At 32.0% G+C, this 27867-nt stretch overlaps 3 protein-coding genes across 3 annotated transcripts; 1 reads left to right on the top strand and 2 right to left on the bottom strand.

Annotated features, from left to right (window-relative positions):
• Window positions 1-817: 817 nt before the first annotated feature.
• Window positions 818-5339, bottom strand: LOC129303441 (uncharacterized). The gene is made up of 10 exons (XM_054942759.1): window positions 4732-5339; window positions 4576-4630; window positions 4351-4450; window positions 4021-4261; window positions 3524-3645; window positions 2558-3125; window positions 2319-2430; window positions 2191-2240; window positions 1742-1885; window positions 818-1324 (listed from the first exon to the last, which is right to left on the bottom strand). Exons 1-10 carry the CDS (start codon window positions 5275-5277, stop codon window positions 1079-1081), a joined length of 2184 nt encoding a protein of 727 aa, XP_054798734.1. The 5' UTR covers window positions 5278-5339; the 3' UTR covers window positions 818-1078.
• A 13877-nt stretch (window positions 5340-19216) lies between these two features.
• Window positions 19217-20017, bottom strand: LOC129301804 (transcription repressor OFP7-like). Its single transcript, XM_054940409.1, has one exon. The coding sequence runs from the start codon at window positions 20015-20017 to the stop codon at window positions 19217-19219; it is 801 nt and encodes a 266-aa protein (XP_054796384.1).
• A 6064-nt stretch (window positions 20018-26081) lies between these two features.
• On the top strand, window positions 26082-27653 carry LOC129304172 (uncharacterized). Its single transcript, XM_054943859.1, has 3 exons — window positions 26082-26418; window positions 26532-26750; window positions 27278-27653. The coding sequence occupies exons 1-3, from the start codon at window positions 26188-26190 to the stop codon at window positions 27356-27358; spliced, it is 531 nt and encodes a 176-aa protein (XP_054799834.1). The 5' UTR covers window positions 26082-26187; the 3' UTR covers window positions 27359-27653.
• The last annotated feature ends 214 nt before the right edge of the window (window positions 27654-27867 follow it).

Here is a 27867-nt window from a genome sequence, read left to right as displayed (position 1 = left end):
CACCATATTAAATTTATTATATTAAATATATTTAAGAATAGTATACTCTACCAAAATAGTCTAAACCATTAGATGCTTCCTAAGTTTTATATATCATCATTCATTTTTTAATCTTTTAAAGGAAAACTTCTTTTTGCACTCTAATATTCTCTCTATTACTTTTCTTCCTCTCTATTTTTTTAATTTTTTTCTTTTTCTTGCCTAAACTTTTACTTTTTTAGTCTCAGAGATCTCCCAGATCTATTCAATTTTTTCTCTTTTTTTCTTCTTCTTCTCTCTATTCTTTTCTTCTTCTTTTTTAACTTCTTGTTGTATTTTTTTTTTCATCTTTCATTTCTTTCATTCCTTTCTTTTTTTTTTCTTTCTTTTTCTTTCTCCAATCGAATGGCTCATGATACCATATTAAATTTATTATATTAAGTATGTTTAAAAATAATATACTCTACCAAAATAACTTAAACCATTTGATTAAATACTTTTTAAGCTTTATATATCATAATCCATTTTCTAATCTTTTAAATGTGAGACTTCTTTTTGCACTCTAATATTTTGGACTTAAAATTTAATTCCTCTTTTCAATTTTCTTATAATTCTGCAATTCTAAATAGTTTTACACTACTAATTAAGTTATTTTTTTTCTCATTATCTATTATATCTTCGCATGCAGGCAAACTGAGGTAATGAAACCTAAAAATCTTCGCATGCAGGCAAACTGAGGTAATGAAACCTAAAAACCCTTGTTTACATTAAACTTCCATGTGTCTAGCACACAGAATTTTATTGTCACGAACAAATTTGTGAACAATCACTGTAACAATGAGCACTGAAATTGTCTTCCTTCCAAATAAATAGCACTATTTTGTAGTAATACTTAAAATGTTGCGAGATGCGAGGCAATCAATTTCTAACCTGGACTTTCTATTGTGTTGTTATTGAATGACATAAATGAAGTAAAAAGCAGGGGCGAAGAAGGAAGTTAATTTTAAAAACTAAACACTAATTCTGAACAAAACGAGGCGCCCAATTTCAATCAACATTAGGGAAAAAAAGACCATACACCAAAATTTCACATTGAACATCACACTCTTCCCTCGGTCTGAATTGGTGGCTTCTTTGCTAACCTGAATGCAGCAAACACTGATTCCGTTTGCTGAACTGTATCATTCTGGACAGGTCGCTCTGCATGCCGTGAAGATTTCCTTAGTATCTCCAAAAGACAAGTGCTTGACTTCTGAGATGCGGAGTTCGAGTTACGATATCGATCCTGTGCATTACCCTGATACTTGGCACTAACAGATTTTGGCGGTTGACTCTCCGTTTGAATCTGCAAGTTAGACCGATATAACATGGCATTATTAATGTCACGGCAGTCGCTAGGAATAAATGATGGAAGTGAAAGATACTGCACATATGATTCTTGCAGTGAATAACTGTAAGGTGACGTAGAACTTGCACTGCGGCCATGTCCTTGTGATAATTCCTGGTTTTCAACACCATATCTACCTTCTACATACCAGACACTTCTGGGATGTGAAACGTTACTTTAAAACCTTTTTTCTCACCTTTTACTCAAGTGTAATACTTCAATCAATTCAGTTAAAAGTTGAAGATAATAATAAAGAAAATTAAATAGTGGAAAATAATTTTTGTTTAAACAAATACGTATGTTCTTTTTTTACCAGCAAATACTTATGCCTAAGTTATACAATGCATGCTAACTTCCAATTCAGATTGTCATTACCGTATCCAAAGAGTCCTCTGACACTGAGATTGAAGTCCTGCTATTGCTGTCATCTCGCCCAAAAATGAAAGAACGAGCCTTGTTTGGTCCATGCTTATGAGATGAGGGCAACGAATGATTGGAAGCACGATTTAGGAAAGATGACTGCAATATTCACGAGATGGAAGTTCAGATATGGCATTCTAAACATAGTTCACAACATCTGCATGGCTAATAATAACAGAATCATGGTAGCAGACAAAAATATAGATATCTGGACCTAAATGGAAATTTTTAGATGCCTTCGCAAGGGAATGAAGAGGCCATTAAGAATCAGTAAGGACTTCTGATCTTTTAGACCAAGAGGCCCTATTTGTACCATATAGTTAGTGACAACTATTACTTTCTCATAGCTGACAGAATGAAATAGCAATTCATTTTCTAACATCCAGGAATTGAAACAAGCTCACCTTTGACAATACGTTAACGTTCTGTCCAATGAGCGGAGTATCAAAGAAGGCTGCATGGTACAGGAGGAACAATCAGTATTCTTACAAAACCCAGCAGCCTAAGTTTAGTTAAATTATTAGCAGCTTACAGGGTGTCCTTTTCCTCTTGGTGTCGGGCACAGTATTCAGTTTCTTTATAAGACTGAAAACTTCCCTGCAGCTTTCATCCTCAGCTGGTGACAAGAATGTAGTTTGCTCCTCCTGTTCCATATTACTTGACCAATTAAAGTTTGCATAAAATAATGAAACATAGGCCCTCAACGTGTGCAAAATTTTAAATGTGTTAGAACTTAGACCCCTACAAGGTTGCAGAGAAGAAAGGACTCACAATTTTGGCAGATAAGCACCGTTTAGGCAGCCTCTTCTGTGTTTTCTCGTCATCCGATGATACATATGCTTCGTCTTTATCTGAAAACATCTGAGGAATCATCTGCCTCACTTTTTCAAGATTGATTCGTGCTGCATTTGGCTGAGCAACATATTCTTCATCTTCTGATTCATTTTCAGTTTCATTTCTTTCCTCATCTTCTTCCTCACCAATTGATGTGTCTTTCAATCTTGAACTGCAATTAAGTTTCTGCAGTAGATTATCCATTCCAGCTGCGTCCTGTTGCTCCAGCCACTGCTGGTGAAGTTGGTCACGCCTTTCCTTATCAATTGGATTTTCTTCGTATCCAGTTGCAATCATATTGTTAAGCTCCTCAGCATCATCTTCATCGACGTCATCCTCATCTTCTTGGAAACGCGAAAGGTCATTGTCACTATCATCCTCCTCTTCTGCTTCTTCATCAACAAAAGCCTTAACAGGGTCACCACTTGGAGGTGGTGAAGAGGTGGCTGATCGATAGGGATGTGGATCTATATTTTCCTTTTCATTGTCCTCTTCGTCAGAAGAGCTGAAAGAAAACAGGAGAGCTTGTCATGTATAACTCCCAGAATAAGGAAAAGGGATAGTAGCACCTTTATTACAGCAGGTCGGCAAGTTTAATGGTCATATAATAATTTCTTAACGAAAAATATGCACTAGTCATCATTGCAATGTCAAATCAGCGCTTTTGTGCAGATCATTGTGAAAATTTCCCGACAGCAAATTTGCACCTATGCTAATCTCTAAACAAACGTATATATCATGGGGTAACAACCATTAAATTAAACATGTCCCATACTCAAAAAACCCCAGTACCAATATCCAAGCAAACGGCGATCAGAAAAATATATATAATTATAATGTGATTAATATCAGTAACACCCAATTCAAAGACCAAGGGAAGAAAGAAACTTTTTAAGCACTCACACATCATCAGAAGGCGCAGAATCAAGTTGCAAGTTCATTGAAGGGATTGGTGGTTCAGAAACTTCTGAAGGGTTCAAGGCCTCGTGTTTGGTGTCACTTCTTGGGGAATCAGAATAGAGCTCCTAGAAATTGCAGACAGACAAAAAATCAGTGTGCAAAATCTAATACTAGAAGGTAGCATCTTCTCAATCAGCCGACATTAAAACCTAAGTATCATTAACAGGAGCTCGAAACGCATTATCAACTTCTGAATCCATGACCTGAGATTTCAATAGGGACATTAGTCTAGTCAGACTGCAATACTGACAGTTAGATATGTTCCCAAAACCAATCAAAGGCTTAAACATTCAAATGACTGTATTCACTGTACATATCTTACGCATGCACATGACTACTGAAGAAGTTGAAATATTTAACAGCACTCCACTCTCATGACCATAGCAATATTCATCAGTTCTTAACATATTCGGTCGAATTAAATGAGCATATAGACTAACCATCGGACAAGGAATGCCTTCAGATTTACAACTACAGGAATTCGTAACCTCGCCTGATCCCCCTAAATGTAATGCGTCTGAACTATTCTTCATATCCGCAGGACAAGTAAATGTTTCTTGATGTTCGGCACGTTCAACCTTATCAGCTATCTCATCTCCCGGACAAGCACGCCCAGATACATCAGCCACTGGGACCTCCCTTGCCAAGCCATCATAATGATCGCCAATAGAAGAAATGGATCTGCGACAGACATATGCATGAGCGCAGTACCTAATGTAAAAGGCAACTAAAGTCCGAACTAAAACAGAATTCTAATATAATTGACCTACTTTTTTAAGAGCTCCAGCTTTCGCTGCCGAATTTTATCCAATAATGAAGAAATGGGCTTTTGAACGCCGGAAATAGGCTTAAAAGCTGCATCTCGAGTTTCTAGATAAGTAATGAGGCAATACAGAGTTAGAAGAAACTTCAAAGAAAGTCAGATTACACTAGTTCAAACACTCCTGGGAGGGTAACTATTATCCCAGGAATGCAGCTCCAGATTGCAATCATACCTCGTAGGAGTCTCTGAGACTCAGCTCGAAGCTTTTTAAGGTTTTCCAGTCTTTCCTGTAAAATCAGGGACTTCAAATTTGCAAACCAAACAATGCCTGCATAAAAGAAATTTGCACCAAAAATATGAGGCCAGATGGGCAAACCCAAAAACGTACCTTCTCAGCCCCTTTTTTGTTAGATGTAGATTCTTTAACTTTTTCCTCGCCTCTATCACTGTCGAGGATCTTCTTTCTCTTTCTCTTTCTCTTATCAGAAAAAGTGCCCAAGCTATGTTGATTTTTCTCTAGTTCATCGGTCTTCGGATCCTCACTCTCTAGCCCCATAGCCTCCGTTGAGCAAGCTTGGCCATTTCCTCCAATGTCTTCTGCCACGGAATCAAATTCCGAAACCCTCGTCTCACTCAAACCATCTTCCTTGACGCTTTCTGGAGCGTCACGCTCGATGCTTGGTCCATTTTTATCGCCAATAGCCTCAAATGAAAATCCTGATGCCAAGTTGAGATCCTCAAAATCTAGACCAATTAAGCCATTGGGATGCGAGGCATCAGCTTCAGAAGAATTAGCAGGAGACGGAAAAGAGCTACTGTCAGGCGAATTAGGGCGGGGATATTCAGGAACTCTAAATGCTTTCTTCAAACGCGTCAACCTTCGTTCTCGCACGGGAGAGGAAGGCCGCAGCTCAATGTCGTCGTCGCTCTCCATGTCTGATCTGAATTGTTGCTTCGATTGAATAACAAAGCTGGCTCTCAAAACTTTGGGAGTGGATCTCATGATTTTTAGGAGGAAAAAAATGGCGCTAAATGTTTTTGAAATTTGGGTTAAGGCGCTACGCTTGCACAGCTTTTTTTTTAAAAAAAAAAAACTTTAATTTCATCTTTTTTATTTATTTTCCGTGATCCGGTTCCGAAATCACGTCCTCCGACTTTTGGAGGGACTGGCTTCGTGGTGTTTCTTGAACCGCGGTCTTCTTGTACGGTTTTACTGCAGCCATGTATTAAAAGAGAAATTACCGGTTTTACTTATTTATATATATATATATATATATTGTTCATTTATAATAATTTTTTTGAAAAATACCAATAAATTTTTTCTGAATTATTTAAATAATAATTTGATCCTTCCAAATATTAATAATTGAACAAAAAATTATAAATTATCAATAAAAATAAAATAATCTTTTTAATTTAAAATTTATTAACAAAAAAATTTTAATAAATTTTATTGAAATTATGATATTTTGGAATATTATATTGTTATTTATGTGATTCAAACAAATTTTATTATTATTTTTTATTTTTTTATCATTTACATTTAGTATTTGATATTTGAAATTATGCCGTGCTTTGAGTAATAGAAAGTAAATCAAGTCATGCCTCTAGAATATTAATTTCTTTTTTCAATCCTTTATCTTCTTATTAAAGACAATCACATTTGAAGCATGTTTGAACACTAAATGTTGACACTTTTTTTAATAGAAATTTAAATCTTGATTCATTATATTATGAAGAATTAACCCCTTCAGTTAGATCCAACCCCTATTGATAAACATTAAGAAGAATTTCATTTAAGGGCCTAAGTAGCAACATATCTTTTAATGGGTCCCAAAATATTTCAAAATCTTAGTTCAATCCACAAGGATTAAATTAAAAAAAAGTTGAATATAAAAAATATCAAAATACCCTCAGTTCAAATATTAAAAGAAACCACCAATCGTCGTCGCCGAAGCACCATGGACCACGGTCAATGGTGGCCAAAGACATGGAGAATTAATTTCTCCAAAAGTGGCTAAGGTGGGTGTAGAACTCAAGACCTCTCAATTCACTAAAAAAATTTAAATCACTAAGCCACTCAACCCATTCAATCATATAAGGCATAAAATTATATATGTCATAAACCTTGTTTTCAAATAACTTGATTATTATGTTACTTGTTAATCATGTAACTTTACTTGTTAATTACTTAACTTGTCTTGTTGACCTCATCACTCCTGCAACAAAACTAAATTATTTGTTAATTGCGTAATTATACTTGTCAATACTTTAATATAACTTGTCAATTAATTAACTCTTCTTATTAAGTTCGTGACTCTCACAACAAAGTTATATTACTTGTTAATCGTGTAGCTGTCATTGTTAATACATTAACGGGACTTGTTAATTACTTGAATTTACTTGTCAAATTTATGACTCCTTCAACTGAACTATATTACTTGTTAATCATGCAACTTTACTTATTAATTATACAACAATACTTGTTAATTATGCAACTTGACTTGTTAATACCATAACAAGACTTGTTTAATTGTTGTTTCAAAAAAGCAACTAAATTACTTGTTAATTGCATAATATTACTTGTTAATTTCTCAACAATACTTGTCAATTATCTATTATCACTTATTAAATAAATATATAATTTACACAAAAAATTGAGTTTGTTAGATAACGAAAACGATGATAGTCAGGTCTCCCTTATTAATTTTCATCAAACTAGATATTCAATTATATAAGCATATATGTATATATATAGAGAGAGGGGGGGAGGGGGGAGGGGGAGTAGTACCCTAAAAAACAAATATAATCTTAATAATTAAAATTAAAGAAATGACAAGCTATATTAGGCTTTTAACAAATATACTTCTTGTCATAATACTCAGGAAGTTTGAAAATAAGATTTACTATACAAATAATTTCGAGAGAGTCATGAAATTAATAAGTAAAGTTGCATAATTAACAAGCCAAGCTTCGCAATTAATAAGTATTGTTGTATAATTAACAAGTAAAGTTACATGATTAACAAGTAATGCAATTCAGTTTAAGGAGTCATGAATTTGATAAGTAAATTTAAGTAATTAATAAGTCTTATTAAGATATTAACAATGACAATTACACAATTAACAAGTAATGTAGTTCTGTTGTGAGAGTCACGGACTTAACAATGAGAGTTAAGTAATTGAAAAGTCTTGTTAAAATATTAATAAGTATAGTTACACGATTAACAAGTAATTTAATTTTGTTGCAGGAGTCGTGAGGTTAACAAGGAAAGTTAAGTAATTAATAAGTCCTGTTAAGATATTAAAAAGTAAAGTTACGTAAATAACAAGTAACACAATAATCAAGTGACTTGGAAACAATTTTTATTATATATATAATTTTATACATTATATGATTGAATGGGTTGAATGGCTTGGTAGTCAGAATATTTTTGGTGAATTAAGAGGTCTTGGATTTTATACTCACCTTGGCTACCTCTGGAGAAGTTAATTCTCCAGCCACCGCCAACGGTGGTCCAGCAGGCGACTGGAGTTCTAGTGATGGAGGTCCAATGGTTACCGTCGCTGGTGAGGCTCCAATCATCGGTGGTGGTGCTTTAGTGATGGTATTTAGTGTTTTTTTTAAATATTTAAACTAAAGATATTTTGATCTTTTCTACATTCAACTTATTTTCAATCCAAATCCCGAGGACTAAACTGAGGTTTTAGAATTTTTGGGGCCCTCTAGAAGATATGTTGCTACTGATATCCTTAAATGAAATTCTCTCTAAACATTAACCTCTTTTAGCAAATAAATATGTCACAAGTTTCTTTAGTTACGTGACACTGTGGCTAGTAATAACAATTTTACAAAGGGTTTAGATTAATTGAGTAGATGATAATAATATAAAGGATTTTTCAACATACAGCAGGTGATGAAATTAAAAATCCTCTTTCAATAAATATCTAGTATAATAGTTAGAGTCAACAATTCAATCAACCCAAATAAACTTAAAAAAAATTATGGTCAAACTTAACAAAATAAGGTTTTTTAATGTCTAGCCTACCCTAGCCAATTCAAATAAGCCCAAAAAATTTATGTCAGGCCTAACAAGGTTTAAGCTGGACCTGAATAAAAAAATTTTATTTTTACTAATATATAAAATACATTGATTATTAATTAATGCTTTAAATTTTAGGTTATTTTATACTAATATACTGTAGTGCATTGTTATATATATTTCATTAAAAAAATTAAAATATCAACATTGTCATGTTTTATTATTTTAATCTATAAAATACATCAAAATTAAAATAATATTTAAAATGTATTTTAATATTAACTTTTAAATTTTAAGACTCACATATTTTTTTAAAAAAATTGAGTCTTCTACATTTTTAAGTATCCTAAAAAATATATTTTTATATTTTTTATAAAATAAAAATAATTGATATCAACATAAAAATAAATTAAAATTAATCTAAATAATGAAAAATAAATAATTTGGGTATTTAAGCCAGCTTGAATAAACTTGAAGCTTAGAGAATAATGATGAAAATAAGCCAAGCCCTTTTCAAAGGCTTATGCTTTAGCCTATTTTAGGTTTAGCCTGGCCTATTTATTAAATAGGCATAGTTTTTTAAGACATAGCTTACAAGCCCAACAAACTGACCAATTCACATACATACATACATACATATTATATAATATATTACATACATATTAGTTTCATCATTTAATTTTTGATTGATATATTCTTTTTCATTTTTTGTCATGTTTTCAATCAGATTAAACTTAAATATTAATTTTAATATTATTATATTTTGTATTGCACTGTAGTTGATAAATCCTTTTAGTTATTATATATTGTACTTGATAAGTCAGATTATATATTTATACTAACAATTCTAAAGTATATTTGATATGTCTAAAATTAAAATTTGAGCTTATTTAAAAAACTTACTTTTAAATATGCTTTTAACTAGGCTTTTAGGTCAGGCTATGCTTTGTATAGGCTTGGCTTGAGTTATGAAAAAATTCTTATACAAATCTTAGGTCAGGCTTAGGCCTTTAATTTACCACACAAATTCATATCTATTTGGCTAAAAACTAACTCAACATAATTTTATTAAGGTTCAAACCAAGCTTGGCTATTTAAATAACCCAACCCAAATATACATGTCTTGCTCGAATCACCGGCTACAACAATATCCAAGACTTAAATGTTGCATAACTTGTTAAATTAACATTATTTTATAGACTGGAATGCATCAACCTTCCCACCATTTTACCTCAGTTTTGGATACTTTCATTTTATTTTTAAAACCTTGATGATTTCCTAAAATTAATAGTGATAAAATACAAACTTCGGTTCTACGTTTAAGATTTCATTTCTAGCGTGTTAAACCAAAATATTCCTCTATAAATCTGCATGGTATCTGAAAACCATTCTAGCCGCCTAAAAGCTTTAATAGATATATATTTTTTCTACCTTGTTACTTATATTTTGAAATTTTTATTTGTGCAAACTTATTTATTCGGTATCTTTAAAACAAATTAAATGTACATGTTGACTAAAATAAAATTTTATACACGCATGTAAAACACATTTATTGCAAAAGGGATTTTAATATAATAAAAAATAAATTAGTCAATACAGTGTATATTTATTTTTCTTTAAATTTTTTATTTTGATACAGTATTTTTAAATTATGCATTTAAATATTGTCATATTTGATTATTTTAAGTTCTTTAAATTGGGAGGATAATGTAACATCTTAAATTCTTAATTCAAAAACTAATTGTTAATTAAGGATAAAATAGTAAATTAGTGAAATGATTATGTTAATTATGATTTTAGACGTAAATTGACATTTTGGGTCATCGACAATTGAATGACCAAGATTGAGTGGAAAAATTACAATCTGAAACAAAGTGTTTGAGCTATGGTGAGAGTTTTCTCGTTATGCTATACGTTACAGCATATGCATGGTGCATCGCGGCACATGGTAAAAAATTTTGATTAATATGTGTGTGGTCGAATATGAGGAAAGAAGGAAAGGAGGGGAAAAACGTGAAAGGAGAGGGGGAGAAGGCTCACTCTGTTAAGGCAAGTGATCACTGATACCTGGGGAGTAGTTTTGATTTGGCACTTACTGAGTAAGTTTCTTACAAACATACTCTCCTATTCTACCATAATTTCTTTTAGTTTGAGAGGTATAGAAATTAAATTAGGAAGTTTTAAAGAGTTGTTTCTTACCATTTAGCTGTGAAAAGATTAGTAAGAGTTAAATTAAAGTTTTGTAACTGGTATGATGGTTAATAGTTGAACTTTAAAGCTATAAGCTCAACTTAACTTGAATTAGAAATTTTAAAAAGGGTGAAAATGCTTGTACAAATTATACGGAGGTTAATGGAAGTTATAGAAGGCATGGGGAGGGTGAATAGGATTTTAAGGATGCTAACTTAATTTGGTTTAATTACATTAATATGTACTGATGATTAATTTGTAATTGATATATAGTGCTACATTGTGTAGATTAACGTGACTCACAAGTTGTTCTGAGCAAGAGGTTGTCAAAAGTGAAAAGAGTATCACAAGTAACTTTTCTAAAAATAAAAAGATTAAAGTAACCAGATAATTTATTCCATATGTTAGCTTGTCAAACTATTTATGAATTAGTTTTAAAAATAAATGTGATTTCATGTTGATTTTAAAAGTGTGTGATTTTGAATCAAGTGAAAGGTACAAAGGGCTTTTGAATTGAAATTTGTATTTGCTAATCGTATTTTGATTTAAAGCTAATAAATAGTGAAATGTGAATATATGACGAATGATAGTGCATTTCATGTGTAAAAAAACATGATGATGTTAAAGGGTAGGAATTTACCTTAGATAGAGTAAAGAGAAAATCCATAAAGTCAGGCTGGCACCACAGGACATTTGGCATAGTAACATGTAAGGGACTGTTGCCATAGGACATCCAAATAGTCACTACATGATATGAGCTCTTAGGTACCAAAATGGGTGCAGTGTTGGAGTATTCAACACCTCAACTGCACGTGTGATAAGGAAAAATTTGTAATCTAAAAGTGGAATAGAATACCTTTAGCCAGGTAGTTCTCCCATAGAAGATGACCTCGGATTAATATACAGTATTGGTCCAATATGCAGCTTACAAACTTAGTTGGAGGTAAATATGAAGGTTCAAATGGATATTATGATCATGCATGTAACACTTATGATGTGATTATATATTTGTGTGTGATTATCAGTATGTAAATGATTAATACTTATTTACTTGTTTATAATTTTACTTGTTAATAAATAGACTTGGATTATTTTAGTTACTAGGACATTTGTCTCATCTCGTGGTTACTATTTTACAAGTTTTAATAGGAGTAAAGGGAAAGACTTGATCAAGAAGTAGTAGATTTACAGCTTTGTCTTCCTGAGGCTTATGTAATGAATTTGAATTGTTGCAAACTAATGTTTATAAATTGTCACAGGAATGCTCACGTGCAATTTCGATTGCATTTGTAGATGTGTGTGTGAGTATCTTAGTCCTAAAATGTAAAAATGTGATGGTAAGGAATAAGATAATAGTATGAGGGTAGAATTAGGTTTTCATAATGGTTTAATGCACAGGGTTTAGCCAAGGATATGAAAGTATGTATATGTGTGTGTGCGTGTGTGGAAATTGGCCCTATTGTGATGTGATAAGAGCGTTTTAGTGGCCAAATTTGAATGTGATGGTATCTTTATAGATATATTTGTTCAATTAGGCAAAAAATGTCCTATTAAATATGGTCAAGGCCTTAACGATGGCTAATGACACGAGATTTGGATTTGGGATGCTCTGATGTAAGAAAATGATAAAAAATGATCATTTTAGATTTAAGTGTTCAATTTTCAAAAGAAATATCATATTGAAATGAAACCTATATCATTAGTTATATAATGAAATAAGTAATATGTAGGTACTTGAATCACTTCAATTAGACATTATATATGAAAATGCCTTTCTCCAAAAGTTCATATCAGTCGAATTGTCATGACAATAAGTTTTGCTATGTATACCACAGCACATAGTAAACATACTGCGATACATAGCACAAAATGTGAAGGAGTAACTATATACCACATATTGTGCCTGTTGGCACATGTAACACATGCCACAGCACATAGTCCATTTAGGGCAAAAATGAATTTTACCCTCCCTTTTCTATTGTACTATATTTATGCATTCCTAAAGCTTCCTTTGTGCACAAATACTTGTATTTTGAAAGTTTTGACATGTTTTCAAAATATTTGATATCTCAACTATTTTAAAAAAATTATTTGTTATATTTTTAATATTTCACCTTTAAGATAATTTGGGGTTTAAAGGCTCTTAATTGTTTGTGGGTGATAAGTGTGGTAATGTTTGATAATGTCAAACTAGATATTACAAATAAAGAGTAGATAATTAAATTATCAAAGCAAATTAATATTTTTAAAATTTTAATATAATCATGAATAAAAAGATAAGTACTAACAAAATATTCTTAATGCTGACAAAAAATTAATTAGAATGTCAATCTTGAAAACAAGTTGGAGATCTAATTGAATATCAATGTATTTTACTTTGTAATATATTATTCCTCGATCAAACATGATAATAGATCATTCGTTGGTTACAAGATTTTCATAATTTACTATACACTTAACTACATTACTCGACACCACTATGGTAATTATAAGGTAACCAAATCCTATTACTTCGGCATGGTAGAAGAACTTAGTTGCAATTATAAAATAACTAACTAGATTAGAAAAATAAAAAGATTTAATTCAAATATCTATTATGGTTGGTTAAAATTGAACCTAAAATTGAAAATCATTGGACAATATAAGTTCTTCAGTAAAATTGGGATCCAAAGTTTAATATTTTAGCCACAACCTTTCCAAAACAAGGAAAACAATCATTTAGCAAAGTTATAAAATATTGGAAGGATGAAATATTATTAAGACTTGAAATCAATTGGGAACAGAGTTTAAAAATGGGGAGAATATCAATGAAGGACCATGATAATGATTTAATATTAAACAAAGATTTGGACAGATTGGATACTTATCAAAACTAAAAATTTCAATTGTCAATTTTTAATATTTTGATGACTCTTTATATTTTCATGCATTTTGAGGAGTTTTATTGGTTAATTGGAGAATCATCTAGTTATTTTTGGTTAATTGTCTTGTGTTTATAGTTTATTTTGATGTTAGTTGGCTTGTTTTGTAAATATTATGTTTTGATTTATACTATGACTTGCTTGATGATTGGCCATCATTGAGTTGAGATTTAGGAGTTTAGGGTTTATCTTGAAAAAGAAAATCTTAAATGAACATTGAGATTGGGTAATGTATAATTAAAATTTATTCTAATTTGCCATTAGGATATGAATATACCTCTGAACCTATATAATCATGTTTGAGTATTATTGAGTTTTAAATGTCTCTTAGATAATCGTGTTAACGTTAACATTTTTATTTAAGAAATGATTGTAATTGATTTGAAAGATAATTTCAACTAATTAGACTTTAGATTAACCAATCAAAATTAGTCTTAGGTAATTTGGAGGAAATATAATTTGAGAAGTAAATAAGAGAGTTGGAGCTTAAGTAATCTCTTTTATGAAATTTTTGTTTGGTGGAGTTATTTGCTTTTAAACCTTAATTTTTATAGTTTATAAACTCTCATGTGTGAATCGCCTGACTTGAATGAGATTGGAAATGTGATGTCTATTTGCCATTATGTTTAATTCTTTATGGGATTAACTTTAATTTTTCATTAGCTACAATTGTGATCCATACATTCGTAGTGTTTATTTAGTTTTTATATGCATTATATTTACTTGTTGCAATGCCTTGTTTGATATTAAATTATTTCTCATATCCTTCATTGTTTCTCCCTTAAAAATGACACTTTTCACACAATTGCATCATTCAATGTGGCTAAAAGTACGTCCGCCATAGATGACAACACAGAGGTTGTCTACCATCATCGATGCAAACACATGTTGTGACTCACCTCCCCTATGCCATGGTCACAAAACTCTTGACAATAGATTTGAGGGTTGAACTTTTGACGCAAGTATCGAATGAGGTATTCTATGTATCTATAGAAATATTATTCAGTAACATAGCTAATAACACTACTTTCATTTCCAAATATTCACAAATCATTCAAATTGGACACTTGAAAATAAATCAAACACTTTTTTCCTTTACTATAATCTCCTTACTCTAATTATTATTAACTCCATAAGCTAAAGCAATCAAGGGTCTAACCTAAAAAAGATTATCTAGTTTTCATAGATTGCACAAATAGGATAAATAAATTTAATAATTTACTAACAGAATCCTAAGATTTCAACATTTAAAATGCTCTCATACACTTCTAATATATTCAAATCAAATTTTAAAATAAGTGTGGAAGCTTGGGAATTGAATAAAGGATCAAAACATTTGAATAACATCTCAAAACTGTAAATTGTGCAGAAAATGGCACATACGTCGTGGCTAAACGCTCCTGCACTGCAATGAGCATGTTTCTGTGCCATGTGCCATAGCGCATTGTATGAGTTTAGGGATGAACTTTTGATGTATCCTAAATCTCTGTCCGATGTCCAATTGAGGTGATCTTGGTATCTATAGAGAGCTTTCTCCTAACTTTAACTAATGGCATAAGTTTTACAACTAAATTTATTTTTTATCAAAAGTCGGACACCCAACATTAATTTCACTCTTTTTTCACAAAAACACACAATTAGGGTGCCAAACTCACATGTATGTGCCAAAAGCCTACACCAATTTTTATACCACACTTATTAGACTATTTTGAACTTGTGCAACACACCACACCCATTCAAATACCTATATATCAAAAAATCAACCTTTAACCCCTAATTTCATAAAAACACAAGGGGGAGAAAATCTTTTGTACAAATCCATTAACATTTATCCATAACTATCAAAATATACTTTTTCCTACTTGCACAAATATTTTGACCTTATATAAGTTTTACAACCACATCACACTAACTTAGAACACAAAATATACATAATTTTTGCAATGATAATTCAAGTAGATCAAAACAAGCATATAAGGCTTAGTTGGCAGATTAATATTGCTCGGTACATAATTAAAACAAGAAGGCTTACACGTAGAATTTACACCAAAATCCTAAGCCTCAAAACGTCTCCCTTAATCTTGGTTCGATGAGCTAGGTCATAAAAATATTAAAGAATGAGGAGTGAGTACAACCACTCAATAACTAATGTCTAACTAGTATATACAGTTGCATGTCAATTAAAAATAGATGCAAGTGGCAAGAAAACTCATATAACACACACATATATCAAACATAGCCTTGATTATAACAATAGAAACCATGTGACCGAGCATGTATCTCAAATATGCACAACATGGGGTCGTAAAAATAACAGCCATGCACCCCTAAAGCATGCTAGATCACAATAATGACAATGATGTGGTTAAAAATAAATGTATGATCAATGTCAATCTTATACCCTCATGTTACCTCCAACATGAAATTGATGGCTATTAAGTAGCCACATCCACAACTTGAACTAATCAAACCTTCTACTTATAAGGAGCTATCAGGCTAAAGTTAGTTCATTCACTTGCGTATTGTAATTTCTCCAATATTAATAACTATGGGGTGTCGTACCCTTAAGTTAGCCTTCTCATGAACTGTTAAAGACTAGTTAGGTTTAAGTCCCTCAAATAATAAGTAGGAAAATGCCGAATCAACCATAAGACAAAGGCTATCTCTCGATTCTGGCGGTTGGTGCAAAGGCAAGCTTTCGATTTACCACATGAATTTACCAATCTACTCATCTTTCTGGGCAAACTCCCGCCAATGATTATGCTATACACATCTTGACACTTAACACATCATTTTGACACAATTCATCACATATCAACTCATGTATCCTTACTCACATATTCATCACACTCTACATGTCACATATCACATTTTTCTCATTTTTACAATGACATGCTATCAATCATAATTACCAATCACATATATGTAACATGTATAAGATTTCCCATTTTGTAAAACAATTTCACACCAATTCATCACATTGTTAATACTGCATTAATAGTTTTCACACGTCAAATAAGTTTCAAATCATTAATTTCAACAAATAACTAATTACCATACAACTATATAGACTAAAATTCACCCAATTACTTCAAACTTTTGAGAGGTTACATGTTTACCCCTCAAAATAAACACTTTCAAGGCTTCTTTCTAAGCTTGAATAGTGCTAATACCGATAGTCTACAATGAAATCACAAGGATATTACTCAATATTTCTCTTTGAGTAAATTTCCTAATATTTAACTCCACATTGTGTGATAAAAATTTCAATAACTAGATAAACATTTCAATCACATGCGAGGGGCAATATTAATGAGAATGTAAGGGGGGCATGTACAAAGCAACTATGTTCCACACATTCAAGCATGCAAACACAAATGTGCATAGGAATCCCAACTACCTTATTCCTTCTAATTTAGCCTCTTGACTAAGACCATAGGTTATCAATATAAATAAGGCTAGGTCATGTTATTGATGTAGCCCAAGCTCTCATATTATGAGGGGTAGTTTGGCAAAAAACTACTACACTCATTCTCATATCACGTCTCCCTTGTCCTTGAACCAACAAGGTGCCTTACACTAGACTCTATAATATTTTTATTCACCAAGAATGGTAACACACAGCTCTAGCCTAACTCCACACTGCTACTCCTATAAGAAGTGATAATGCACATCTATATAGATGTATAGTGGACTTCACACCAATTTCCTTATTAAGGAAGGTGATTTTTGGTATGTGCCAAACAAATATCTTGTCTAGATGTTGGTGAATCCATGTGGATTTTTATTACTTTCAATCTCCTCTACCAAAATCACAATAATGCGAAACAATCAAAAGGAGGTTTTAAGTAAAAAATCATATATTGCTTTTATATCTATACAAGCACACATTTCAATTAAGGCCCATTTTGCATAACATTTCAAAATCATAAACATCTATTTTCATACAAAAATGTACAATTTATCAATCTCACAAATATACCACACAAGCGTTGAGAAAGAATAAGTTCCTGGGCATCTTAACCATTGGTTTTACCAAACTAAAAGTACCATGTATCAATTTGATTAAGCCTTCAACATGTTCAATATTGCCAATATAAAGTTGATCCACAACTAACACAATTATAACAATTACTCACTATTCATCAACAATTATTTCAACCCAAAATCCAATCCTAAACTCACATTATGGCCTCTAGCCATAGCTAAACTCGTTTCTCAATTTTGTTAGCTTTATTAGACTCTCATTATAGTATTAATTCACTTGTTTAGCTTTAGGGTTTACTTTAAACCTATCATTAAAATCCTAACTCATCATGAAAAACATAACCCAAACCTCTATATTCCTCTATTAACTTTATTTAACTTTCATTGAGCTAAAATAAAACATTTAAAGCTTCTGACAACTCAAAATCAACACTTTATAGCCTAAAGTTTGTCCAAAATTGAAGACCCATGTAAATAGATCTATAAAATCATCCAACCCAAGTGTTGAAAGTTTAAACTACTTTTATTAGTCCTATTTAGACCGATGAGTTCGAACCTAACCATTCGAGAATCATCAACCCTACCAAACCTAGCTTAAAAAACGTGTAAGGAGGAAGCGGAATGTGAAGAGATGAGTATCTTAGTAATTTGGAGCTCAAAATCTCTTCAAAATGATACTTAATTGTTGTCCTAATAAAGCCACAAGCTTCTCTCTTCGTTCCTCTTTTATTCTCTCCTTTTGTTTTGTTATCTTGTCTACGCATTTTAAATTTTTCAAAATCCATTGCCTACCTCGACGAATATGTCCATTTGTCGTGGTTGATGGCACAAATTCACCAACCCAACTTAAAAAAAAATCTTAATTAGTTACATACATCTCTAAAAATTGTGAATTGAGACTTTATAAAAAGCTTGAGGTGTCTATTTTTTAGTGCAAAAAAAAAAAAACTCAAAAATGTCATCATTTGCCCTTTGAAAATTTTTTATTACAAAGGTATTTCATTTTTTATCTTCTAAGCCTTAATTGACTATAAAATTATTTTTTAATATATTTAAGTATCCTTAAATTCTTTTAATATAATATTAAGTTAATTAACTCAAAGGTAATAATTTGATATATTGCACCAGTGCTGTAGCTAGCTAGCTTGATATCCATGCGCAGCCTCTGGGTTTTTTGGAGTGAAAACATTTGGCCTCTTCCACGCGTATTCACTGATGTGATTTCTATTTTTAATTGACAGTGTTAGTCTAACACTATTAATAAATTTATAAATTTATTTCTGACAGTTCTTTCAAGCAGCTCACAACAGAGATATTAATTTCAAAAATAATGTCTCTGTTAGACTGGTTGAATAGTTCATGCCAGTCACTTCAATAAATTTATAATTCAAATAAAATGAGAAAAATAGATATTATATTTTTTTTTGATAGAATAGATATTATATATTGATTTAACAAGAAAACAATACAATAAAAAATCAAATCAATCCCATTGATGACAATTAATGGAGAGACTTACCGGGGCGATGATCCGGAAGATTGGATCATCTGACATCCATGGATTCCGAACTCTAACTATCTTTTTGATGAGCATTTTCATCATTTTATTATTTTTTATAAAATACTAGAAATTTCCATTTCTCACTTACTTTCATCAAAAGACAAATGCACGCCCCCCGCCCAAATCTCCCTTGATACATGGATGTACGTGAAAAAATAACGGAGTTCAGGTTTCAAAACCTATCCCTGGGACATTTCTTGTCGTCGACGCAAGGTTCCGAGAACAGTTCTTGCCAGATTTCCATGAAAGCTCGGGCTATTATTCCATGATAGTGGCGCGAGTTGAGCGTCAGAAAACATTGTAAAAGTTGCTCCAAGTCTCTGGTCTCGAACATTTCCATCTCCATGATCATCTCCAGCATCGATTTCTTGAAGTCCTCGTACGGATCCTTCGACTTCTTTACTACTGTGAAGCTCTCCTTCACCTTCCCTTCCACCGTACGCCACGTCATTGATCCCGCCGCCGACGTCTTTGTCGTCTTCTTCCTCCCCGTCATTTCGGATCGTTGAAATATTTGTTTCGGAGCCTTCTCTGCGCTGCTAATTACGTGCCTGCCAATCTCTCTCTCACGGGCAGCCTCGTGACAAAATTCATCGGAGAAGATGTTCAAACCAGAAACTAGACTCTCGCTTTCTTCATCTTGGTCCATGAGGAAGTTACCCCTCCTGGTCCTGGACGAAACGACAGAGGTCACACTTCTTCGATCTCCAGCAGGTTTTACTTTCTTGCCCTTTTCACGGCCCATTTTGCGGAATTTGGATTCACAGCAAACGGGTCTGGATAGGTAATGGTTTTCGGGTGTGGTGGGTGGGGGATCCGGCATGTACGGGTTGGCGACATCTCGTGCTCTGGGGTTCACCGGAGATAGACGGTAAATGGCGGGAACTGGATTCCCTGGGAAATTGGAAAGCTGCTTAGAGCGACACAATTGAAACGAAGGGATTCCGAGCTTCAGTTTGAAGCGTTTCGCCATGCTGGAAATCAAGCCTGTGTTAATTTGAATTGCTCTGAAAGAGAATGAGAGAATATGCTGCTCAAGGGTGAAGAAAGCATTTATGAGAAAAGAAGGGCCGGCCCATCGGGAAGAAAAAATTGTAGGTAGGACCCGGCGATGACTGAATCCGAGTGAGCATGTGGTTCATACGCGAAAGGGACCTGGAATTTTTAGCGATTGTATTGTTCGAAAATGGCTCTGAATTTAGACAAATGAAGAAAAGGACTATAAGTTGCCACAATTCAATAAAATATAAAACCTGAGAGCTGTTGCCCGAAGTTGTACAACCTTCGAAGATCTTGTCCATTTATTTGGAGAGCCCTTAGTCCAAGAAAGACACATCATGTCTTTAATCTATTAAAAGCATATCAAATCAGATAATTTAATGGCAATTCATATCTATTAATAATTGCATTAACGTGACTTCATTTCAATTATCATCGAGAGACAAATATAACAGAGTCCTTTCAAGCTGCTCACAACATAGACATTCAAGAAAATGTGAGACCATGCGACGGTCGACAGAACAAACAAAGTGTACCCTCAAACCAGTTGACGAATTCAACAACTGAACAAAGCATATCTCCCCAACCACAAAAGAATGAGTCTGCCACCTCACCACCACCCCCGTATCTGTTTATCCCTTCTCATGTTTTTGGCCTTTTGTTCTTTGTGGAATTAGTTTGTTATTTAACAGAGTCCCCTGTCCAGAGATGCACGACCTGACGAAGTCATTCCAAGACCTGCTTTCCCAATTCCTCCATCATATCGCACGTGGACATGTCAATTATTTCCAAACAGCAACGAAAATCAACACTGCTGTTTGCTGCAAATCACCCCTCGTCCTTGCTTTGACTGGGACCACGCCCAGACATTACACAGCTTATCCACATTAAGGATAGTTAACTTGCTGCTGTCCGCGATTAACCCACAATGGCTGCCCTGAAACTTGAGAGATTGCATTAAAATCCAAACACCTGCTACCGTTTTGACATGTTCAGTCCATCCTTTTTGGGCTACTAAAAAAATGGGCCCAAAACTGAGGATAGCCTAACTGGACCTCGTACACTCCAGGCCGAATTGACCATTATACTATAACAAAAGTCATTATTTCCCAAACTGACACCCTTTTAAAAGTATCTACTAAAATACTACAAACTAAAATTTGGTTTAACAGATATTCAATTTTTTTTTTTTTAATCAACTCTGGACAAAACCTGGCCTCCGTCACATCAAGTTTCATATAAATATTTAGAAAACACGTCATAAAGCTTGCCACTCCCCCCCCCCAACTCACACATACAGTGCTTATCACGTGCCCGTCACTCCTAAAATAATTTAAACCGTTCTTAAACTACTATTTTTTTATTTCCTATATTTTTAAATAAAAATTTATAAAATTTTAAATAAATATATTTATTATCAACATATACCATCTATATCTAATCTATCAATTCAAATTTAATATTAATTTTTTTTATAATTTTTATAAATTGACTATATAAATTTATTTTGCATCACTCAGATTCAAAATTTTTAATTTATTATATTATTAGAGTGAAAATAGTTTAGAGTAAATCATTATAATCAATTTATAAAAATTACAAAAAAAATTAAATTTGAACTAATCTAAATAAATATGAATGGAACATCTTGATCATTAATAAAGTTATTAAATTTTATAAATTTTTATTTAAAAAATAAAAAAGTAGTTTAATTGATCTAGATTATTTCAAGAGTGATGAGCACTGAATGTGTTCCGGTGACTTCCCACACTCCTTATGGATAAGTTACAAAAAATTCTGCATTCCCTCACACTCGTTTAATCTTATTTATAGAGTATATATAATATTAATTTTGATCATATTTATAAGACACTTTATATTTTTTTTATGTTTATCTTTACTTTTATTCATTTATTAAATACTAAAAAATATTAAAAATACTTTTTTTATCTTAATTAGGGGTAAAGGTAAAAATTTATTAAAATTTAAGATAAATTAATAAGATTTAATATTTTTCTAAGTTTCAGTGAAATATATTAAAAATAATTTATAAATAAGACAAAAAAAAGTAAGTCTTGAATGCTAGTATTATTTAGATAAAAAAATTATATATTTTTATAATATAAATTTTAAGGGAATACTTCTCAAAAAATTATAAATATTTTAATTAAAAAGACGTATATTTTTTAAATTAAAAATTACCACTGATCACAATATATAAATAATGTGAGTACATAATTATGTTATTAATTAATTTATATAATATTTACTTGAATAATATTTTCAATAATTATACAGTGTTAGAGAATCAAGCCTTATAATTTAAAAAAAAGGTGAAATGAAAATTAGGAGGTAAAAATTCTAAAAATAACAAAAAATTTACCATTTTTAAAATTTTCTTCTCATATTTTTTTCTCTTTTTTATTTTCTTTTTTGTTTTTTACCGTCCAAACCAAACCTTATGATAATTAAATATATGAAATCTAATTCTTAAAAATCATAAATACAAGGGAAATAAATTTTAAAACTTACATGCCTTTTATGAGATGATTTATGTTTTTATCAAAATATTTATACTTATTTTAGTAGTATTTATTTAAAATTTATATTACACAAATATGTAATTTTTTATGTAAATAATATTATATTACATCTACATTGTGCTAGTACTTACTATTTGAGAGGGAAGGTAGAATTGCCCTTAACTTTTGCACACTACGTGGGAAAAAATTGTTGCAAAATGCGTTGAATTTGCGAAATAGCCTGTTTAATCCAAATTTAATTGATTAGGTTGAATAAATTAGCTCCTTTTTAAAATGAATTGGGCTATTCCAATTTGTAAAATTAGCGAGTTAAAATGGACTAACCTGCAGGTTAAACGGGTTAGCCCGCAGATTAGTAAATATTTTTAAAAAATAATTTTTTATTTTTTAATCACATTATATTTTTTATAAATCTATAATAATGATAATATTTTTTAAATATACTATTTATAACTCTTAAATATGTTTTTGATATTTGAAGGATAACGTAAACCTTTCTCGCAATTTTCAAATAAAATTTTTGTTATAGTTTATAAATTGATGATTTATTAGTTTCTATGTAAATATTTGAAATATATATTATTTGTTAACTTTATAAGCTCTATTGATTGTAATCACAAATATAAATTCATTAAAAAAAATAATATAAATTTATATTTAAATTTTTTTTCTCAATAAAAAAGATAACATACCCAGGTAAAAAGATGATTACTAATAAAAATATAACAAAATGAATTTACTTAATTAAATTTTATATTTATTTTATTTATTTATAAGTTTTTTTAATTGTTAATTTACCTTGCAATGTGAAATAAATATATATATATTATATAAATTTTAAATTATTAAAAAAATTTATTACATTTTTATACGTCAATCCATTAAAAAATAAATTGAGTTAAATTTTTTAACTCAATTTATCTAGCTCATCTTACAAAAATGTTAGCTGTGTGAGCTAACTCGCACGTTGGCATGTATCTTGTTTGTCCGATGATATTGTTGCTATAACCAAAAAAGAAAGCGATTAGCGATACTAGTGGGAAGAGAGAGAATGTGAAAGGTTGAATTTTTGACATAACCTTTTTAGGTTAAAGGTAAAAATACTCACAACTTTTTTGAAAGAAGTACTGTTTTTATTTTTTAATTGAAACAATTTTATCCTAAAATCTTGAGAAAGGGAGCATTTTGCTGTACCTTTAATTTGAGAAACGTTAACCGTTAAAATGAAAAAATTTGACGAAATGGTTAACAGGTGACGCTCATTGGGATTAGTTGATTCCTGGGTTCTCTTCCCCTCTCTGAAGTGTTATTTACTTTTTTTCCATCTTCTTCCTTCTGCTTTTGCATTCGCCAAGAACCAATGACGGGAAGCCTCCCTTCATGCTTCTGTTGGCTTGTCATAATTTTTTTAAAATTAATTTTAGTTGATTCAACGTTAGAACAGCCCCCCAAATTTCAGATTAGCTCCCCCTTTCTTCACTCTAACTTTGAGCTTTGAAGTCGTCTGCCGCCGTCTTCCCCACGACGTCGCCAAGGTCATTTCCCAGAGCACTATGTCATCGTCGACGCAGTCCAAGTTGAGCCAATGCCCACCGAAGCCAATAGACCAAGATCTGAAAATCTCCGTCGTTGATCGTTGCCTCTTAACCGGATCCGCCCTGCTTTCATCTCAACCTCGTCGGATCCACGCTGGATCTGGAATGACGTCAGTTTCAGTTAACATTCCAGTACATTAATAATTCATCTATCCCTTCTGGTTTATGTTTCTATGATTTTTTTCATTGTTTTGGGTGTGAGATCTGTAAAGGGTAAAACATCAGAGGAAAGATAAAGCTTGAGATGCATATCTAAACTTCTCTAAACACTTTTAGAAGGACGCGATGTTGGATGCAGAAAAAGAAGGAAGGAGATGGATATAGTGGGGTAGAGCTCGGTGAACAATGGATATACTGGATTCGTATACTGCGAGAAAATTTGGGAAAGGATTCGTATTTTGCCAAGAGGACAAGAGGATCTTGTGAAAGGTTATGCTTGGTGATATTCTTTGTTTCAGCAAATGCAATGAAGTTCTCGAAGAAAATTGCTGAAAATCTAGGTTTTTCAATTGTTAACGCCTATTCAGCAAACCCAGACAAATAAGCCAATTTCACCCGTCCTCGGTCTAGTCAAATTTTGATTTTTACCAGTCAATATTTTCAGATTTAGTGATAGGGTGAAATTGTTTTTTTTTAAAGAAAAAAATCCTGGGACAAAATTATTTAAACTAAAAAGTAAAAACACTCAAATGATTTTTTTTTTTTAAATCTCAAGACACATTTACCCTTGAACCTTTTCTTCTTATTACATCGAACTTGGTGCGGTAGAAATCAAGTTCCATTCATGATTGACAAAAAAAAAAAAAAACAAAACAAAAGAAAAAGGAACTCGGTTCTGTCAAACCGAATTTTATCCTGTAGCATTTTAATAAATATTTTTAAAATGGGTAATATTTTGAAAAATAATTTTTTTAAAAAAAATTTAGTCCTTTCATTTTTTGACTTTTAATTTATTTATAACTTAATTTTTTAACCATAACTCGCTATAATTTAATCTTTTAACTATAATTCACTTATAATTTAATGTCTTAATTTTTGACTTACTCCCTCTAATTCTATTTATAGAGTAAAGAAAAAAATTTTTTATTCCATTTATAACTTATGTTATTAAATTTTTATTATAAATTATTTTTTTACCCTCCATTGAATATTGAAGAGAAAAAATATATTATTGAAATGTGTAAATTTGATAGGAGTAAAGTTAAAAACTTATTAAATTTTAAGATAGAGTTAATAAATTTTAAAGTTTTTCTTAATATTAGTAAAAGTTAAAAGTGATTTATAAATAGGACTATAAGAGTATTTATAATTCAATCTGTCAATTTTTTGTTAATTCTCTTTTTTCATGTTAACTTATATCCTACATTAAATAGTAAGAAGAAGATATTTTAAAGTTATATATGAGTATTTTTTTTATCTTTTTTATTTAATAAGGATTTTTTTAAAAAATTAAAAATAAAAATTTAATTATAAATGAGTTAAAAGTTGAGGAATTAAATTTTATTTAAGTTAAAAATTAAAATATTAAAAAATTATTTTTTTTTCGTCTTTTTTTAGCACGAGGATGAATTTGTCACCGTCAGCCGTCAGGTTTGTCCCGGGCGGGCCGAGATCTTTGTTCCTCCACAGTCAACAGTTGATTTTGCACAACATGTCTGGTTGCGGCCTGGTGGCCCCCCACCCCCCCCCCCCCCCAAAAAAAAAGATATTAAATTCATAATCCACTCGCCTCTTGATTAAGAGTCAAACTGGTAAACTGATCTTCCCTGAGTTTGGTCATCCGAATGAACTTGAGCTAACAATAATCTGTAAGTTGGACTTTTTGAGGAAAAAAATTAAATTAACACTATGCTCCTTTACCAACCTGTTAACGCGGAGGTTCGCAACGCACCACATGATTATTATTCAGGGTCTCTTAACACTTCAAATTTGGCTTCTCAGCCCCTCAGCGAAGCTCGCGTTGACTCACTCGCTGAACATACTGACAAACATAGACACAACGATTGATGAAGGGCGAAGATCCATCCGCAAGAACCGCCATGACGAAGAGAGAGAACTCCGAAGATGGATTTGTCGGTAACAGACACTACAGGTTCTGGTGGGTCATAATTGCGATCGTTCTTCTGGCTCTTTGGTCCATGTTCACCGGCTCGATTACTCTCAGATTGTCCGCTGCCAATATTCTACGTTTCTCCTACGACTCCGGTTCTAGGATTCTCGACGATATCGATGTCCTGGTACTTCCACATCTCCACGCATAACAAAACCGTAATCAATCTTGTTTCGGTTGAATTTGCTTTGAAATTTATGCGTGTCTGAAATCTGAATTGGATGTTGTTGTGCGGAGTAGGAATTGGAGGAGAGGGAGAAGACGGTGAGGCGAATGTGGGATGTTTACACTCACAGCGCCGCCAATCGGTTGCCGCAGTTTTGGTCGGAGGCATTTGAAGCTGCTTACGAGCACCTGGCCAGTGAAGTTGATGGCGTGCGAGAAGCTGCCGTTTCCGAAATTGCAAAGATGTCGTTGCACTCTTCCAATTCAGAGCAGCTTCCTCCTCTGCAACCTAATGTCAGTAAGCTTTATCGTTCCATTTCCTCCTTTTCTGAAGTTTGGCCAAGTGATATGCGATTGAAGCTAGTTTGGAAGATAAATTGCTTATGACATTAATGTATATATGATGTTACACATCCCTTAAAATGGACACGCTTTGGTGTAATTCGGAAGATAAATTCCTTCTGGCATCACATATCCCTTGGCTACATGTCAAAGCTAGTTCTACAGAAATAAACATTGAGTTAGACCATTCAAAATATATTTATGGCCATCAAATTCAAGAATCTTTGGACAAATTAGATCTTTTGTTTGATTGAATCTCATGATTTTCCCCTCTAAGGTGCGAATTTAACTGGGTCTTGATCGAAACCAGTGTACTGGGACTTTCAGGCACGAGCGCATGTACCATTTTCCTCCTGTTTAATCATTGTCGATTCATAAAATATATATTTGCTCATATCTTTTTGTTTTTTGGCCAAAGTATACTTGCTCATATCTACGAATAGGCAATGGCTAACTAAAGTATAATGAGCATGGTGCAGAATAGTACTACTAGAGTATCAAGAAAAATCAAGCAAGGGGCAAGGAAGAGCGTGGATAATATTAAGGCTGCCAACATCTAACAACAGGAATGCTCATATCCTCATCAACATTGAAACTTCGACAATTGAGGGTTCTGGTGTTCAAGCCTGAGCAGGCTGAAGCAGATCGTTTATGGAGATCACGTGCTCAAACATATTCCCTTTCCCTCTCATAATCTCGGCACAATCGGCCTGCAGACTACTTGATGACGGTTTATATTGATAATACATTTTTGGTTGTGTACCTTTCTATGATATCATTTAAATTTTATCATTTTTATTAATTTAATATAAGTCAATATATTAATATATCATATAAATATATAATTTACAAGAAGTCGCGTTGTTAATTTACATTAATACACTATTAATGTACATACATTTAATATTATAATTTAGATACAACCTTTTTAAACACCTGATAGGTTATTTTGACACTGAGAATTATACGTGTTGATGTCTTTAAAAAATTTATGAAAGAGTCTAGGAGATATTTAATAGTGGAGTGAACTGACGTCAGTGGATAATAGAATTTATAAGTGCTACAAAAA

The sequence above is a fragment of the Prosopis cineraria genome, unplaced genomic scaffold (assembly GCF_029017545.1).
Source record: "Prosopis cineraria cultivar Desert tree isolate PC_DT_omini unplaced genomic scaffold, ASM2901754v1 PC2, whole genome shotgun sequence".
NCBI lineage: Eukaryota > Viridiplantae > Streptophyta > Magnoliopsida > Fabales > Fabaceae > Prosopis > Prosopis cineraria.
This window is presented reverse-complemented; position numbering and strand designations above follow the sequence as displayed.